Raw genomic sequence first — 17,900 nt, forward strand, 5'->3', positions numbered from 1 at the left:
ATGAGCAGCGCCTGCCTCGTCTGCTAAAAATTCCGTGACGGAAGAAATGCCAGTGAAAGGCACCTGCCATCTGTTTAGTCGCAAAGAATCAATCAGACATAAAATGAGTTGGAGAGGGAACAAGCACACATTAATGAAAGCTTGTGCGGTATCTGGGGCAAAGTGGCACCTCAGTCCCCACAACATGTGGCCTGTCTGGTCAGAGATCAGCTTGGGATGTTTTCTTCATTGCCAGTTTTTTCTCTTCAATTGTGGAAATGAGCTTGGGGTTCTGGCTGGTATTTCAGCCCACCAGCTGCTGCCGGAGGAGCCGAGTCTCTTCCCCTGAAGCCAGGAATCAAGCAGCAGGGCTGGCTCACCTTCCCTGGTCAGGGCCTTTGGGAGGGGAGTCTGCCCAGGCTGTGCGGAGTGCCACACTCCTTTCCTCTTTGACACGGTGACCTTTTCTATCCCAGGGCTAGTCTAGACCCTCAGCTTGGCCTGGGCTCCTCTCTGTTTCCCATTCCCCATAACCCAGTCTGTCTCCACCTTGACTATCTAACAAATTCTTCCTCTCTGGTCCAACCCCCCGCACCCCCCCCCCACACACACATGGCCACCACCACTATCTTGTCCCTACCATTTCTCATCCCAGAGTTTTGCACCTGCCTTCTACTGGTCTTCCCAACTATAGGCCCTTCCAACTTACCATTTTCTATGTTAGTGTGATCCTTTAAACACAAAATCGACCCTATCACGGCTTTGATGAAAAGTTTTGATAATATCTTCACTGCCAACTAGTCACAATTCCTTAGCAAGGCTCACAAAACCCTCACCTCCAGACACTCACTTTCCAGTCTTCCCGCCCCCTCTGTCTTAGTCCTCTCCCATGACCTGGCAAGTCCTTCGGCAGGGGTGGGGGGGTGGGGGTGTTAAGATGTCAGTGTCACCTCCTGTGGGAAGACTGAATTGATCTGTTTTCCTCACCTCACTCCTACACACCTTCTTCCACCATATACTTGCCTGATCTTCAGAGTCTTTGTACCATATTCTAGCTGTTTAGTGAATTGCCTTTCCCCCAGTTATACTGTGAACTTTATGATGTTAGGGATCAGGACTGTGTACCTCCAGTGTCCAGCACGGTGTCCAGCACAAAGAGTCACATAAAGGACATCTTTTGGGAATCCAGGAGTCAGGGGGGAGCATGCACCAGATGGGGCCCTTCTTGGTCCCCAACTCTCCACTGGCAGGAGTCAAGACGGGAGTCCAGGAAGTTTGGGTGAATCTGACAAGACACTGCCATCACTCACAGCTCAACCCTGAGACCTTCCCTGAGAACTGAGGGCCCAGATAATTCTTGGGGAGTCAGGATACCCAGCCTCTTATGGCACTCCCTGGTACCTTTCCTGATTCATACATTCATTGCAATAGCAAATACAGATCTGCATGCATGGTGTATACATTATCTATATGCAGAACACAGGTATATCTACATATGTGTCCGTATATAGCATATGAGCACCTACATAGATGGCATCTACATCTAGACATACGCATATATTTTGATTATTTCTCTGAGTCCTACCACTAGATTGGAAGATCCATGAGAGCACTTTTTTTTTTTTTTTTTTTTAGTCTTCTTTGTTCACTGATAGATTCCCAGCATCTAACACAGGTCTGATTCATAATGAACATTCAGTTTAGCAGAGGTACACAATCTTTCCTCCTCTCTCTCACTGAAGACTTTAAATTGAAAAATGAAGCATAAACACAGGAAACCACACCGAAGTATAGCTTAATTAGCTATTATAACATGCCTGTCTTTGTAATGACTACTGAGTTCACAAAACAGAACTTTGTTGGGCACTCTGAAAGCCCATCCCCAGGCTCCATTATAACCCTCTCTCCTACTCCCAACCAATCACTTCCCTTTCCTTTATAGATTTATCATCTATATTTAGACACTATAACTTAGTTGTGCCCATTTTTAATATTAAATTTGTTTTATCTTTTAACTCTTTAAAAAATTTTCCAGGTTCTCTCTTTATCCTTTATTTTCTTCACAATGTCTTTATTGAAGAATATGTGCCCTTGACCTATAGCATTTCCCCCTGCCTGGATTTTACTTCTGCAGACTCATTCACCACCCTTTATCCTCCATGATTCCTACAGATTGGAAGCTGGATTCTAAGGGCTGAGCCAACTTAGGTTAAACCTTTTGGTAAGACTAGAGACATGTTCTGTTCTTCTCCCATCAGGAGACATGGCTGTCTCTTTTTTTGTGTTAATAATGTCTTCTGATGCTCAATTCCTAGATCCATTAATTCATTGGGATGTTGAAAAAATGACAATATTTTAATTATACAGTTTGTTTAAAAAATATTAGCATGAGTCATTTTATGATGGTTCACTCACCTACTATTTGGTGAGTTCGTGGTACACTTCTTGCAGGAGGGAGAGAAAACATCTTCCTACCTTCCTTCCTTCCTTCCTTCCTGCCTGCCTGCCTGCCTTCTTCCTTTTTTCTTTTTTTACTTGTTTCCAAGATAACTCATCAATTCTCTATCATCCATTCAACTTTTAAAAATGTCATTATAAACTCATAAAATTAAAAATATTTTCTAGGTTTTCATTGAATGTTTTAACAATTACCCATACTCAAGCTCAAGTTATTCCATTGGGTACAATGGGAACTTCTTCAGTGTGGTTCCGAGTCCTTTAGACATGGCTTGATAGCTTGATAGCTAACTTGATAGCTTCCTTATTTTTTGGTAGGACAAGATGTTCCAGGCTCGTCTTGCATATTTCCTGTCCCAGCCCTGGAATCATACATATCTCCAAAAATTTTTTTAAATAAAAACTGGAATATTATTTCAACAGCACAGTCTAGCTCTCTGTTAGGCTCATAGATACTGGGTTGGACATTCTTGATAGGATTTTCCGTATTCATATCTTCAATCCAGGATACCACTTTCAAATTTAGTTGTCATAGCTCCTTAAGCTCTACTCAGTGTGATGGATTTCTTAGGCTTCCTTTGCTTTGAATGACCTTGAGAGTAGTGAGGAGTACTGACCAGGTATATTGTAGAATGTTTTTCAGCTGGAATTTGTCTTTTTCTTTCTCTATGACTAAGTTATGGGTTTTTGAGAGGAAGACCACAGAGGTTATGTGACACTCTCATTCAACATGACTTATCACTGTTGTGTTAATGTTCATCAGCTGACTGGGAACGTTTATCTTGTTTCTCTAGGCTTTCCCTCCATCCATACTATACTCTTCAGAAGGAAGTTCCGTTCAGCATAGCCACATGACCCCACAGGAATGGGGAGTTAAATTCTACCATTGAGGACAGAGTACCTACATAAATTATTTGGGATTTTTCTGAATAGGAGATTTCTCTATTCTTAATTAATTTATTCATTCAATGTTTATTTCTCTCCACCAACAGATATTTATTTTATATTTTATATTTTGGGTGATAGCCCAATTCTATTTGATTTATCTTCTTATTCAAGGTGTTCCATCTCTGGTTCCCGGGAGCTCTCTCAGTTAACTCCTGTGTCCCTTTGACATTCTCCCATCATTGTGTTTGTGTGTGTGTGTGCGCGTGCGCACGCGCGCGCATGCGTGTGTGTGTGTATGTATGCATATTTTAATACTTTCCTATTTTCTGGCCCTCGTTGTTAGTAGGTATGTGGTGGTATAGTGTCATTGTTTTAATTTGCATTTCTCTAGTGGAAAATGACATTGAGCATCTTCTTATATGCTCTTCTGATATTTGTGTATCTACTTTGGAGAAGTGTCTGTTCAGATCTTTTGCCTATTTTTAATATTGGGTTGTTTGTTTTGTTATTGTTGAGTTTTAAGAGTTCTTTGTGTATCCTGGATACAAGTTCTTTATCAGATATGTGAGTTAAAAATGTTTTCTTCTAATCTGTGATTTGAGCTTTCATTCTTTGAACAGTATATTTTTGCACAGCAGAAATTTTAATTTTAATTAAGTCCAACTTGTCAATTTTTTTCTTTCATGGATCATGATTTTGGCATTATATCTAAAAACTCACAACCAAATGCAAGATCACAGATTTCTCCTATGTTTTCTTCTAGAAATTTTATAATTTTGAATGTAGCTATACAAACTATTTCCAGTGATTTTTGTGAAAGATGTAAGATTTGTGTATAGATTTTTTTTGGTTTTCATATGGACATCCAATTTTTCTAGTATCATTTGTTGAAAAAATATCTTTTCTCCATTGAATTGACTCTGCACCTTGTCACAAACCAGTTCATTATTATGTATATTAGTGAGTCTATTTCTGGGCTTGCTTTTCTGTTAAAGTCTATTCTATTCTTTCTTCAATATCACATGCTCTTGATTAATTTATAATTATCCTAATATAATCATAATTTTATTTATTAATTAATTTATTTATTATTAATATAATTATATTAATTTATATTATCTTAAAATTAAGTAGTGTGAATACTATAGGTTTTATTTTTTGGTATTTTACTGGTTATGTTACAGCCTTTGTGTTCTCATAGAAACTTCAGGATCAGTTTGTTGATATCTACAAACTAGCTTGCTGGGATTTTGAATGATACTGAATTGAATCTATAGATGAAGTTGGGAAGAACTGACATCTTAGTAATATCAAGTATTTCAATCCATGAACATAGAATTTATTTACATCTTTTTTTAAACTTATTCCACTGTCATTGTTGTTGGTGTTGTTGTTTAGTTTTATGTATACAGATCCTGTACATATGTTGTTAGATCTATACCTAAGTATTTAATTTTTGGTGGTTTAAAAATAGTTAACTTTAGGGCGCCTGGGTGGCTCAGTGGGTTAAGCCGCTGCCTTCGGCTCAGGTCATGATCTCAGGATCCTGGGATCGAGTGCCGCATCGGGATCTCTGCTCAGCAGGGAGCCTGCTTCTCTCTCTCTCTCTGCCTGCCTCTCTGTCTACTGTGAACTCTCTCTGTCAAATAAATAAATAAAATCTTAAAAAAAAATAGTTAACTTTAAATGCTAATTTTTATTTGGTAGTATATGAGAAAGCAATTGACGTTTTTTCACTTTTTTAAAAGATTTATTTATTTGAGATAGAGAGAAAGAGAGAGGGAGCGAGAGAGGGAGAATCAGACTGCCGGCTCAGTTCCAAGTCCAATGCAAGGCTCAATCCCAAGACCTTGAGATCCTGATTGGGCAGAAATCGAGTTGGGTGCTTAACCAACTGAGATACCCAGATGCCCCTGTTGAAGCACCTATAATATTTCAGACAAATATTTTTTTAAAAAAATGAATGCTCAACAAAATTGTAGTTATTGCTTCCACATATATTTAAAAGCAGAGGGAAATGAAAATATAAATTTGTTAAGAGTGATAGTTCACATAAGTATTAAAAATATAAATTTTGATCTCTATATGTTTCTTGCTAGCTTCTCTGTAATGGGCATTACTAATTTTTTTTTTTTTTTGGTATCAACAGGGGTGAGACTGGAGGAGATTATGCTGAGTGAAATAAGCAGAGAGAGTCAATGATCCTATGGTTTCACTTACTTGTGGAGCATAAGGAAGAACATAGAGGACACTGGGAGAAGCAACTGACTTTTGTATATTGACTTTGTATACTGCGAGCTTGCTACACTTGCTCATTAGTTTTAGGAGTTTTTTGGATTTTCTGCAGAGACAGTCATGTCATTTGCAGATACACCTAGTTTTATTTCTTCCTTTCCCATATGTATACTTTTTTTTTTCCATTTTGATGTCTTATTTTACTAGCAAGGATATGTAACACGATGTTCAGTAATTGTAGTGAGATAGTACATTCTTGTCTTGTTTCTGATATTCAGGGGAAATGTTCTTGTCTGTCCACCACTAAGGATGATGCTAGCAATGGGTTCTTTGTAGAACCCATGTGGTTATCAAGTTAAGGAAATTCCCCTCCATTCCTGGTTTTCTGAGAGGTTTATACTTTAAATGGGCATTGGATTTTGTCAAATACTTTTTCATATCAATTGATGTGATTATATGGTTTTTCTTCTTTAACTTGTTGATGGGGGGGATTACCCTGTTTGATTTTCAATTGTTGAATAAGTCTTTTTTTTTTTTTAAGATTTTTATTTATTTATTTGACAGAGAGAAATCACAAGTAGGCAGAGAGGCAGGCAGAGAGAGAGAGAAGAGGAAGCAGGCTCCCCGCTGAGCAGAGAGCCCGATGCGGGACTCGATCCCAGGACCCTGAGATCATGACCTGAGCCGAAGGCAGCGGCTTAACCCACTGAGCCACCCAGGTGCCCGAATAAGTCTTAACTATCTGGAAAATATTCTGTTTGGTCATGGTGTGTAATTATTTTCATACATTATTGGATTTGATTTGCTAATATTTTGTTGAGATTTTTGTGTCTCTGTTTATGAAAGATATTGATCTGTAGTTGTCCTTTAAGTAGTTTTTTCTTTAAGTAGTAGTTTTCTTTTCCTTAAAGATTGACTTTTTTCAGTCTTTATTGAATTTTGGTATTAGGGTAATTCTGACCTCATTAAAATGAGTTAGGAACCATTCATTCCACTTCTAATTTCTGGAAGAGGTTGTGTAGAATTGGTATTAATTTTTTCTCTAAATCTTTGGTAGAATTCCCCAGTGAAAGATCTAGTGTTTTACTTTTTAGTTAGTTTTTAAATCACTGACTCCATTTCTTAATCGATATAGGGCTCTTCACGTTAACCTTTTCTTCCTGTGTAGATCTGGGTAGCTTGGGTCTCGTTCAACAACTTGGTCTATTTCATCTCATTCGTTAAATTTATTCACATATATTTTATTTTTATCATTTTAATGTCTGTGAGATCAGTAGTTCTTTCCCTTGTGATATTGGTGATTTGTGTTTGTGTCACTCTCTCTGCTTCTCTCTTCTGTTTACTTGGCCAGAGATTATTGATTTCATTGATCTTTTCCAAGAACCTGATTTCAGTTTTATTGATTTTTCTCTTATTTTCCTGTTTCCAAATTCATTGATTTCTGCCCGAATTTATATGATTTCTTATCTTCTACTTGTTTTGGGTTTAGATTTCTTTTCTTTCTCTGGTTTCTAAGGTAGAACTTAGATTATTGATTTTAGATTTTTCTCTTGTAATATATACATTGATTACTGTAAATTTCCCTCTAAGCGCTGCTTTTATTGTATCTTACACATTTTGATACATTGTATTTTTATTTTCACTTAAGTGAAACTATTTTGAAATTTCTCTTGAGATTTCTGTGTTGGCCCATATGTTATTTAATCTTCATGTATTTTGACACTCTCTTCATAGGTAGATACAAGAAATAACATACATATTGTTATGTCTTCTTTGAGAATTGGGGTTTTTTTTGGTCATGATGTAATGTCCTCTTCACCACTGATAATTTCCCTTGTTCTGAGTCTACTCTGGCGGAAATTAGTATGGTTACTACAGCTTTTTTTGATTAGTGTTAGCAAAGCATATCTTCTCCATTCCTTTACTTTAAACACATTTGAGTTTTTATGTTTAAAATAGATTCGTAAATGCTTTGACCTGTTTTTTTCCCCACTTATTTTTTTTCTTTGTATTTAGTTTGAGAATTTCTTGACCTATATTCAGTAAGCTCCCTGATTCTTTCTTTGGCCTTGTTGAGTCTACTAATGAGCTCATTGATTATTTCTGTTGCAGTGTTTTTATTTCTAGCATTTATTTTTGATTCTTTCTTAGAGTTTCTCTCTACTTCTATTGCCCATCTGTTCTTGCATAGTGTCTAATTTTCCCATTAGAACACTTAATATATTGTGCTTGCTTCAGCAGCACATATACTAAAATTGGAACGATACAGAGAAGATTAGCATGGCCTCTGTGCAAGGATGATGGGAAAATTTGTGAAGAACACTTAATACACTAAAAATAGTCATTTTAAACTCTGTTTCTGATAATTTCAGCATTTTTGTTATCCATGAGTCTGATTCTAATGATTGCTTTGTCTCTTATTTCCTTTAGGCATACTTTGTAATTTTTTGTTGAAAACCAGTCACATTATATCAGGTTCAAGAAACTGAGGCAAATTAATCTTTACTGCAAGGATTTAAGTAAATCTTCCTTGGAGCTGGGCTACACTTAGTATTTTCAGTAGCTATATAAGTACAAGTGGCTTCAAATTCCTCATATGCTGGTTTTTGTCTCCCCTCTTAAACTGGGGTCCCCTGAGAATTCCTCCTCAGAAAGAGTCTGTGTCTCGCAGTTCTTTCAGCTATAGTCCACCATTAGTTTTCTGGATTCTTGTCAGTGTTGTGGGAAGGTGTGGGGAAGGGAGCTCTGCCTATTACTCTTCTTTTTGATTAAAAAAAAAAAAATCTTTTTACCTTCTATTCCTCTTAAGGCATTATTTGCTCTATATTCCCTCTTCTTAGGTCTTCATTTCTGAAATGTATCTTTATTCTCATTTTTATTTCCTTCCTGAGCTTTCTTGTTGAATTTCTGTTTTTCTACTTCTGGTTTAGGTTGTTAGTTCATGTCTTGAACCACATGAAGTGCTTCAATTCTTTTGAGGTAGTGGATTATAGATTTGATACACGTTATAGGCCTCTCTTTTGGAATGTTTTCATCTACTGTAAGGAAATCGACCTACCTTTTCCTCCCATTTATCTGATAATAACTTGGTATCGAATTGCCACCAATATGATTTGTTGCTCATTTTTGTGTCAGATTAACTTTACTGAACTTCTAGAAATGGGCGTGGCTTAGGAGAGTTTATTTTTCACCTCTGTGGAGCTCTCTTTTTAGTTGCTTTCATGTGGTGTTCAAAAGCGTGATGGCTACATTCTCTTTCCACTTTTACAATGACCCTGGTATTTCTTCTTCACTATAGTCTTTACTGTGAGTCCTCTTGATTTCCCTCACACAGATCCTTCCAAGTTGCTATCCTGGGAGGGAGATGGGGTAGTTGGTCTGGTGGATTCCCAGCATGTGACAGTTCCAGCCTTTCAGGACTTCCTGTGGGTCTTTGCACTCACTGGATGCTGGATTAGGCAAGCCCCTCCCCTTTCCAGCTGCTTCCTCAATTTGCCCTGTGGTACTTCCCAGTAAATATCTATTGGCTATACTGGGGCTTTTTTGTTCACAGACATGACAGATGCCTACTTGCTTTTTTCTGTTTCCACCCACATGGATGCTGATGTCACATAATCCTGGGGCCATTGGGAGACTGTCACTACCCACTTCAATTTGGGAACTTATGGGGCTATCATATCATCTGTTTTTGTTGTAAATACAGTCCATGAAGTGTTTGGTTTTGCTATCTAGCTCTTTAGATATGTGGGAGTTTTGAGAGGTTCTGAAATGCACCACCTTAGGCCACCGTCTCCATGGAGTCCCTTTCTCTTTCCTAGTATCCTTGCTAATCCAGAGAATGTCAAGCATGGTCATTCTCAGAGTGTTACTTAGCTTGAATACCTTTCATCATCGCAGACACTGAGCCTGTGCTACCTCACTCCTTCTTCATCTGTGGTGTCCACCATATCACATCCTCACAAAAACACTTTACTCTAGACTTTCCCAAGTGCCCACTACTCTACAAACACAACGTTTCACACATCCCTGTGCCTTTGCCAGTGCTGTTTTATAAACTGAGAATGCCCTTCCACTTACTCTTCCTATCTCATCCTGCTCAGCTCCAAATATTACCTTTTCTACAAACTCTTCTTTAATCCATCTGGTCAAAATGAACTACTGATTTTGGTACAGAGTTGGTAGGTAGTTAAAAAAATAGACTCTGTCTTGGGGTTCAATTCCCAGCTCAGCCATTATAGAGATATGTGACCTTGGATAAGTCCTCATCTACAAAATGGGAATCAGAGTGTTCTCTCACAGGAAGAGCATAAAGCTTGGCCCATGGACAACCCAGAACTAAGTTCAAATGCTGGCTCTGGCACTGACGGCCTGTACAATATAAGTCTGTGTCTGATAGAATGTCAAGAACCCAGACTCTGGAGGGAGACTTCCTGGGTTTGAATGCAGGTTGTAACTTTTCAATGGTAAGACCTGGTACAAATTATTTCATGACTCTAGGTCTCAATGCTCTCCTCTATAAATGAGGACATTAGTAGTACCTACCTCATAGGGATGCCATGAAGATTTCATGAGTTACTGCATGGAAAGTATTTGGAAGGTATTTCTGACCACATATAGATTTTTGTGCTATTATTAAAGAGCCAATTTTGCTGGCCCAGGAAGCTTTGGTGCTGTATCTATGAACAACAAAGCGGTGATTAATGGAGACACAAGACTGTGGTGGCAGAGGCTCTAATACTTACTTGCTACATTCAAAGGTGCAGTGTCAAATAAGAGTGGGGCCTATTTTGATTTTGGTTGTTGTTTTTATTAAGATCATGAGAAAAACTCATTGCAGAGCAATGAGATGATGCAGAGTAAGACAACAATTTATCAAAGATAAATTTGATATTATCAAATGATTTGGTGTGGATCCTGGGTCCCAACATTTTAAATTCTGATCCCTTGGGAAAGTCAGCTGACTGGCTCCAGGTGAGGGACTATCAACTCACAAAAACATTTCACCAGAAAAGTTAGTCTTTTCATATTTACCTTGAAGAAGGAAGCAAACTTTGTATCGCCGTGATAAATAGAAGAACAATAAATGCACAGACCAAGTTTGACTTGAATACTTCATCCCTCATTTGAGAATACTGTAATTAAAAAAAGAAGAAGAAGAAGAAGAAAGAGAACAAATTACTTCACAGCAAAGCTGCACTTCTGGAAGAGTTAAGTTTTCCTAGTGTTTGGAGTTGAGGGAAAACAACAAGAAGAAACAAAGCATTAAAACATATTTTTTTTTTTTTAAAGGATGAATCCATATCTTAATTAACCCTTCACAAAGCATTATCTTAATCCCTCCCTCCAACCTTCCAGTGAGAGCCCAAAACTAAATCTTGTTGTCTTCCAGGCAAAAAAGGAAAGAGAGGGGACTCTGTGCAAGCTTCTCCAGCTCTTCTCCCTCTGAACTAGCATCACTTAAACAAAACGGAAGAGTACACAGCCATATAGGTCACAAATCAAATTCACATGGACTCTCTTCATGAGTAAACTTAAGTCATTGAAGGGTCTTGCTCTATTTCTTGTTTGGGGGGGGTACAGGGAAAGGTTTCCCCCGAGTCTTCCTGCCTCCTTTTTAATGAAGACTATTAAAAAATAAGATCACAGAATCTTAGAAGAGAGAGCAGCCTAAGAGAACTCCAGTGAGTGCAAAGCCCTTTCATTTCACACAGAGAAACCCAACTGATCGTCCAACGTGTTCCATGCCCTTTTCTTGTCTGCTCCAGGCAACCCTGGGTAATGGTACTAACTTTATTTTGATTATCCAGCAAGCTCAGTGATTTCACTGTCTAGCCTTAAAAACTTCTGGAAGGTCAACACTGAATAGGCACTTGCCTTAGTCTCGTCTAATTTCCTAAAACCATGTTGGAGTCACTAAATGAAGAGTCCAATTCCTTCAGAAGGAAGAAAGGATTTTTAAAACTGAAGAAGACCTTAATATCAGCCTTCCTCAAGCCCCTCATTTTCCCTCAATGCCAGAGAGGTCAACAACTTGCCATAGATCCTTCAGCGTGCAGATCCTTTTTAGGGCAGGGGAGCAGAAAGCTAAGCCTGGCTTTGGAACTTTGTATTCCCTGACTTGAAATTCACAGTTACTTTATGAAGGAAACAAGTAAATGGAACTCTGGCAACACTGCAGGCTTGTCCCCAGTACTGAGAGAAGGTTTGGGTCACATCAAAGAAATACTAAAATCAGTCCACTTTGTTGTTGGTGTGGTAGTCACGATCAACAGTTACATGATTTTTATTCTCTTGCCTACTTCTTGGTGTGGTCTGGGTTTTAGACTGAGTGGACCGTTCAGTGTCCTGGCTGAGATGTAGGGGAATGGCAATGTCCCACAGCCAGCGAGCTCCACCGTGGGGGGCATAACGTGCCCAGAGAGTGCACTTTCATTGCTGCTTCAGGGCAATGCTTTTTCTGTTCCTCAGGACTGAGGGTCTGTCTGCTTGCCGACTACCTGCTCGTATCTGGAGGGGAAACTGGACTGTTCCCCTGAAACATCTCGATAAGCCAACCTCCCTCCCGACAAAACTACAGAAAATCCGTATTACCAAGAGCACTACCTAAGGACAGGGCACAATCAGAGAGAGGCATATACATACCAGCTTAGAAATCAGCAAGTTAGCCACAAAGCAGTTAAGTCAAGAAAAGATACATGTCTGAATTTTGTTTAACATCTAATCATACAAAATCTAATGATTCTTTGTTAGCTGACTGATGAATGTCAAACGAGCTTGGCTATATAGATTTGGCATGAGATTTTTAAAACAATGATAATTTTTAGTTTGTCAAATCCCTGTCTTCCTCATTTTCTGCATCTTTATCTTCCCCGTCATTATCACAGCAGCTTGGAGTTGTAATGGAAGGTGGACCTTCAGGAATCCTTTCCATGACATTCCTGACGTCTATTCAAACACCTGCTGATTATCATCAGATGCCTTTCTCTGCTTTTTTGAGGCATGTGGGTTTCTTTCCGCTGGGTGGAGGCAGCAATCCTAGGGGGATCTTCTGCCTTGACTTGGATACTCTTGGTGTCTGAGAACTCACTCTTTTGCAAAGGATTCCTTTCCATGTTGGGTCCTTTTTTACTGTGAAGAAGTCTTTCCTGTAGATCAAAAGCCCGAGTCTCTGCCTCCTGTCCTTTCCTGAATGCTTCTCAGTGATGACATTAAAAATGTCACATAGTCACTACTGGTCAAGCCTAAAGTTGCACATGGCTTTAGGTTTTTCACTTGCCTCCGTTGGCAGGCTGGAAAGACTTCTTCTGGCTCCAGATTGTCCACTCTGTCAGTGGCTCACTGTGAGTGAAGCCAGTTTCTTTGAACTTCCCTTTTCTGATCTGTCATATGGGGGCATGAATACAATTCATAGGTTCCCAATGCTATTATCTTATTTGTGCTAGGATCGAATAATAAATTCTATTATTCATGCCTGAACTCCAGTGCCAACACTGTCACAAGGAAGAGCCTTAAAATATTGGGAAGCTGATGTCAATCGAATATAAAATACCGGGTTTCAGAACAGAGTGCATTGTTACTTTGGAAGCACAAAGGAGAACAGAACTATGGAAAGAACATTCCTAATTGGCTCAGGATGATAGGGTACTGACATTGGGTGGTGATTCATTTCACTTCCTCTTGACTTGTGAAGGTCTGAACACTCGGGCTCGCAGCTATAATAAGTTACATGTACGTTCTCTCCTGCCATTGTTAGAGCTCTCTCCTGCTCACCTCATGTCTGTTCTGTCCTCACTTGGCCTTACTTATCCTTTTAAGTCTTAGTGGTGAGCAATATGAACTAACCTAGAGCTAGACTACCTGGATTTGAACCTTAGCTCCGACACCTACTATCTATGGAACGAATCCTGGAAAAGTTGACTAAGCATTGTATGTCACAGTTTGCTCACCAAGAAAATAAGGATAATAGGAACTATCTCATTATGGTTGCTGGGATAATGAAAGAGTTAATATATGTAAAACGCCCGGAGCATGTTCTTAGGGCATAGGACAACCTCATACAGGTGTTTCCTGTAATCAATTAATTATACTTAGTGTATTTCTATGCTTGTTACTTTTCCAAAGCCTGATTTTCAACCTCAGTGTGCCTTCTAGAATGCTGTCTTCCATTCCTCTGTGCAAAATGGTACCTTGTACTCATTGGGGTCCCCTAGAATATGGCTGAATGTTTGGTCCATCATATTAGAAAGGATTCTTTAAAAACTAATTGTAATCTAGTATTTATGTGTGGGTTTTGTTTGTTTGTTTGTTTTGTCTTAGGAAAAGCCCCTGCCTTTATTCCTTCCCCTGCCTCCTAGAAGATCTTCCACCAGGAGGTGGAATTCTCCACTTCTCCAGAGATCTTTAGGAAAGGTGTCATTGGAAATGACTACTGGGCTTTATAATTCACTGATCCTTGGTCTTCAAGAGAATATATGTATATACATATATATATATACACATATATATATATTCAGATGAGGAACTTGAGAATCAGATATAGAGAAAGAGTTTGCCAAGGTCAATTAGGGGATTGGTGACCAAGTTCAGATAATAAGCCACACCTCTTAGCTCTCAATGGTGTGTTCACTCTGTTGGACCACTGTCTGAGAGCAGAAAAAGCCTGGAGCCGGTACCTGAGCTGACTATACTGGGATTAATGCCAATTAAAAGAGTATGCCACTTGGAACAAGTTACAAGTGCTTTCTTTGAGATCTTAGATTAGAGTTCGATTACTTTTTTTTTTTTTTTAAACCCATAGGGCTCTGGTTGACTCAGGAAATGCTCAAAATCTTGTAACATATTTGAATAATAATAACTAATGCCTGGTGCAAGGTAAGCACCATGCCATGTGCTTTACGTGAACAATCTCTTTTAGTTAATACAACAATGCTTTGAGGAAGATTATGTTTATCATATCCCCATTTTGTAGATAATGAAACTGAGGTTTAGCATAATGAGTAACTCAACTAGAACGTCACAGATTATAAGTAGGAAATCCAGGGTTTAGCCCTAGGGTGTCATGTGTCATTGGCTGTACTATCTGCTGCTATGTTGATGTTCTCAAGGCATGGTTATCTTCTTCATAGGGTGCTGTATAACATGTTTTGCTATATTTCAGTGATGTGGTTCATGATACAAAGAAAGGGAATGTGTTAAAAATTTGAGTTTATATAAATCGTGGTTAAAATGAGAGTAAATCATGATCTGGGCTAAGCATAGCCCTTAGAAACACCCTATGAATGAGTTTAACAAACTGGCACTGCTGAATTTTCATGATTGATGGATGGATCACCAGCACAAAGCAATACAAAGGAAAGAGCCCTTTTCTCAAGGCCTGCAGGAGTGACCCACTAGCAGGGAAGAAAGGAAAAGGCACAGTGGGCTTTATGTAAGAGTAACAGAATAAGAAGAACCACAACCTGTGGTTGTTTAATCACCACAAGTGATTAAAACGTTGTTTTAAAAATAAAACTCTCCTACTTGTTTGACCAAGTTGAGACATGGCGTCCCTTCCAAGGAATTAGGGGCAGGAAGAATGTGTGTTTCATTTTGTTCATGTCTGGGGGTGTTGCCCTGCCTTCTCTTGAAAGGCATCTTCAGAAATGACATCAGAGCCATGAGGCTTTGGGGTTCCTAGATCTGTCACAAGGAAGCATGCAACCTGAGTTTGGTCACACAGGACAAGGTTATTCTAGATTCTTCATCCATGAAGTTGTGACCAGGGAAGCTAGCTTTCAGAGGTAATGAACAGAGCTTCCAATATTCTGTTTCTGTGTCTGAGTCAGGCCTGGAAAACTTTCCTATATGTGTGGGAGGAAAATTACCCTTTTCTCCTAGATTGGCCACTTCAACCATGAGCTAGAGAGCACTGATGAAATTCTTGCATCTCTGTAAGATGTTAAGAATAGTTCTAACCAAAGCAGTAACCTAGTTAATTGTCCAAACTACAGCCATACTGTCTTTTCACTCAATTGTGTATGTGAGATCAGACAATTTTATAAAAGGGGTGGATTGTATTTGTCACCTTGGGACAATGTTTACTCATGCCAATGTTACTCAGTAAAATCCCTCCGAAATGAGCTATTAACTCCTGCCTGAAGATTTCCAGTGATGGGGGAAATCAGTCCCTCACTTGAGAATCCATTCCATTTTCGGATAAATCTAATTGGGAAGAAGATTGTTTTCTAGCACATGTCTCATTAGAATAAATTAATATGTTTGTTTAGTTAAAGAAGAATTCAACCGGGATGATCTGCTCATTTTGCATGAGTGAATGAAGGAATTTAACTTCTGTTGTTAAGCTCATGCATTATGTAGCATGATAATGGCTAGAGCACCCTTAATTGATCATTTGAGGAAAAGGCACAATTGCAATAAAAGAGGGAAGGACTAATTTTCAATAATTTCATTTTTTGAAATTGCTAATTTTCCCTATCTTGGTGTCTAGTGTCTAACCAAATCAGTAATAAGTCTATGAGTGACAGATGTGTCTGAGGAACGGCTCATAGTCATACTTCTTCCCAAGTAACCCGACCTTTGAACAAAAGTAAATTTCTGCATCTTTACTAAACTCCTAAGGAATCATGTGAACACATATCTAAGACGGACAGCTTCAGAAGACGGAGGCCGGGAGGACGCTTTACCAGGCATGACAAAAGTTCCTTAAGGACAATACAGTATCAATAATGTGTTATGATATTATGTTATGGTCTTCCTATGTAAGGAGGTTGACTGACATATGAGAATTCCAAGCAGGACTTGACAAAGCTTCCCACCCAAATCTTCTAGCTCACCCTTTCTCAAATCTCTCATTCTTGGGAGGACACTATTCTTTTCTTTACTGGCCCAGTTCCCCAAGCCACAATAAGCCCAAAGGAGTGGTAACTACACCTGTGTTCCTTGCGTAGAAGCCACTAGTTGTATGTGTTGGTGAGGTCTACACATGAGACATTAAGATTGTGCTAAGGACTGAGCCAATATCTTTTGGGTTGAAATCATCATAATTCTACCATTCTACACTGCACTTATGGATGAAATTGTTACTTTCGACTGTGAAAATACTGGCTTTGTGGAACTAGCGTTAGCTAATTGGTCTGATAAAAAGAGACAAGTGAAATGACCCTTGATATCATTTGATTGCCTAGAGGGTGTTAGAAATAACAGTAATTTTACAGGCTAATCTCACAAAGCTACTGTTTGAATAAGGGATGGATTCTCTTGCTAAGCTTCTTTGAAATCTCTTCTTCCCACCTGAAAGAGGTGGCCTAAACAGTCTCACAGTTTTGGGCCTTATAAGAATAAAACTCAAAAGTAACCCATGACCACAACAGAATAATTCTTTTAAAACACTGCAACAAAAACTTACAGTGTACTATATGCTGGCTCTTATGCTAAGCATAATAATAAATAAAGTAAAAAAACAAAAATAATTTTAAATATAAGATCATGAAAATGATCAGGAAGGGTCTGATTTGGAAAAACAAGAAAAAAGACCTGAGACCATTTGGTTCAGGCTCCAGATTCTTATATCTCTGCACCTAAATAAGAAATGGAAATAACAAATTCTGCACACCTTCCAGAAAAAAAAAATGCATGCATATTTTTTCATTTCCTAATTCCAGAGTCCAATATCCTAATCCATTAGAAAATGTATTCATCTGGCTAGCTTTCTTGGCTTTGCCACAAGACCTCCTTAATGATGTCATTCCACTTGTCATTACTGCAACAGGAGTGGGTGGGAAAAAAAGAAAGAGAAATGTCAAAGTTTATGATGCATTTTTCCAGAACTCGTTCAAGCTTCTACTTAAATTGATTTCTTTATAAAGTCTAGAGGAAAACTGAGAGAAATTCTGAATGCAGATAAGACCACCTGTACTCAGCCAAAGGATTATCTAAAGGCTCCCTTGTGTGACAAGTCCTTTTTTTATGTGGTTGGTGACAGAAAAAAGAGTAACGTCAAATGTTTTGAAAGGACTCAGCAAAAGACTTGGTTCATTGCAAGTAGTGTCTATGACAAGTATTATTATTTTTACCTAAAAAGTGGGCAAGAATTGATGGCTGACTTGGGTGTGAAGAGGAAGCTCACACTTCGTCTGTCTGATGAGCCTCTGTCCTGTGAGGTGGCTCTTGTCCGGTTTGCCTGTTCTCTCAAACCAACTGGCTCACATAGCTCTGTCCTCGACAGCTCACGCCACCAAGCTTGCTGTTTTGTTACACAACTCAGGGGTAACTCGAGGTCTCACTGTGCCCACTCCCACAGCCCTAAGACAGAGTCTCATGTGTCTGTTTAGTCACTTACTGGG

The 17,900-nt window shown here is 38.8% G+C and overlaps 1 protein-coding gene and 1 non-coding gene across 4 annotated transcripts in view; one reads left to right on the forward strand and one right to left on the reverse strand.

Moving 5' to 3' along the window:
• ADCY8 (adenylate cyclase 8) overlaps positions 1-17,900 on the reverse strand; it is a 226,567-nt gene that overhangs the window by 56,223 nt on the left and 152,444 nt on the right. For all 3 annotated transcript variants that reach the window (XM_032316633.1, XM_032316632.1, XM_032316631.1), the window contains one exon: positions 10,591-10,691. In XM_032316633.1, coding sequence (XP_032172524.1) covers positions 10,591-10,691 — 101 coding nt within the window. The remainder of the gene's footprint in view (positions 1-10,590; positions 10,692-17,900) is intronic.
• Positions 7,785-7,891, forward strand: LOC116575654. The gene has a single exon (XR_004279893.1). It is a non-coding gene; the product is annotated as a U6 spliceosomal RNA (small nuclear RNA).

The sequence above is a fragment of the Mustela erminea genome, chromosome 16, assembly GCF_009829155.1.
Source record: "Mustela erminea isolate mMusErm1 chromosome 16, mMusErm1.Pri, whole genome shotgun sequence".
Classification (NCBI taxonomy): Eukaryota; Metazoa; Chordata; class Mammalia; order Carnivora; family Mustelidae; genus Mustela; species Mustela erminea.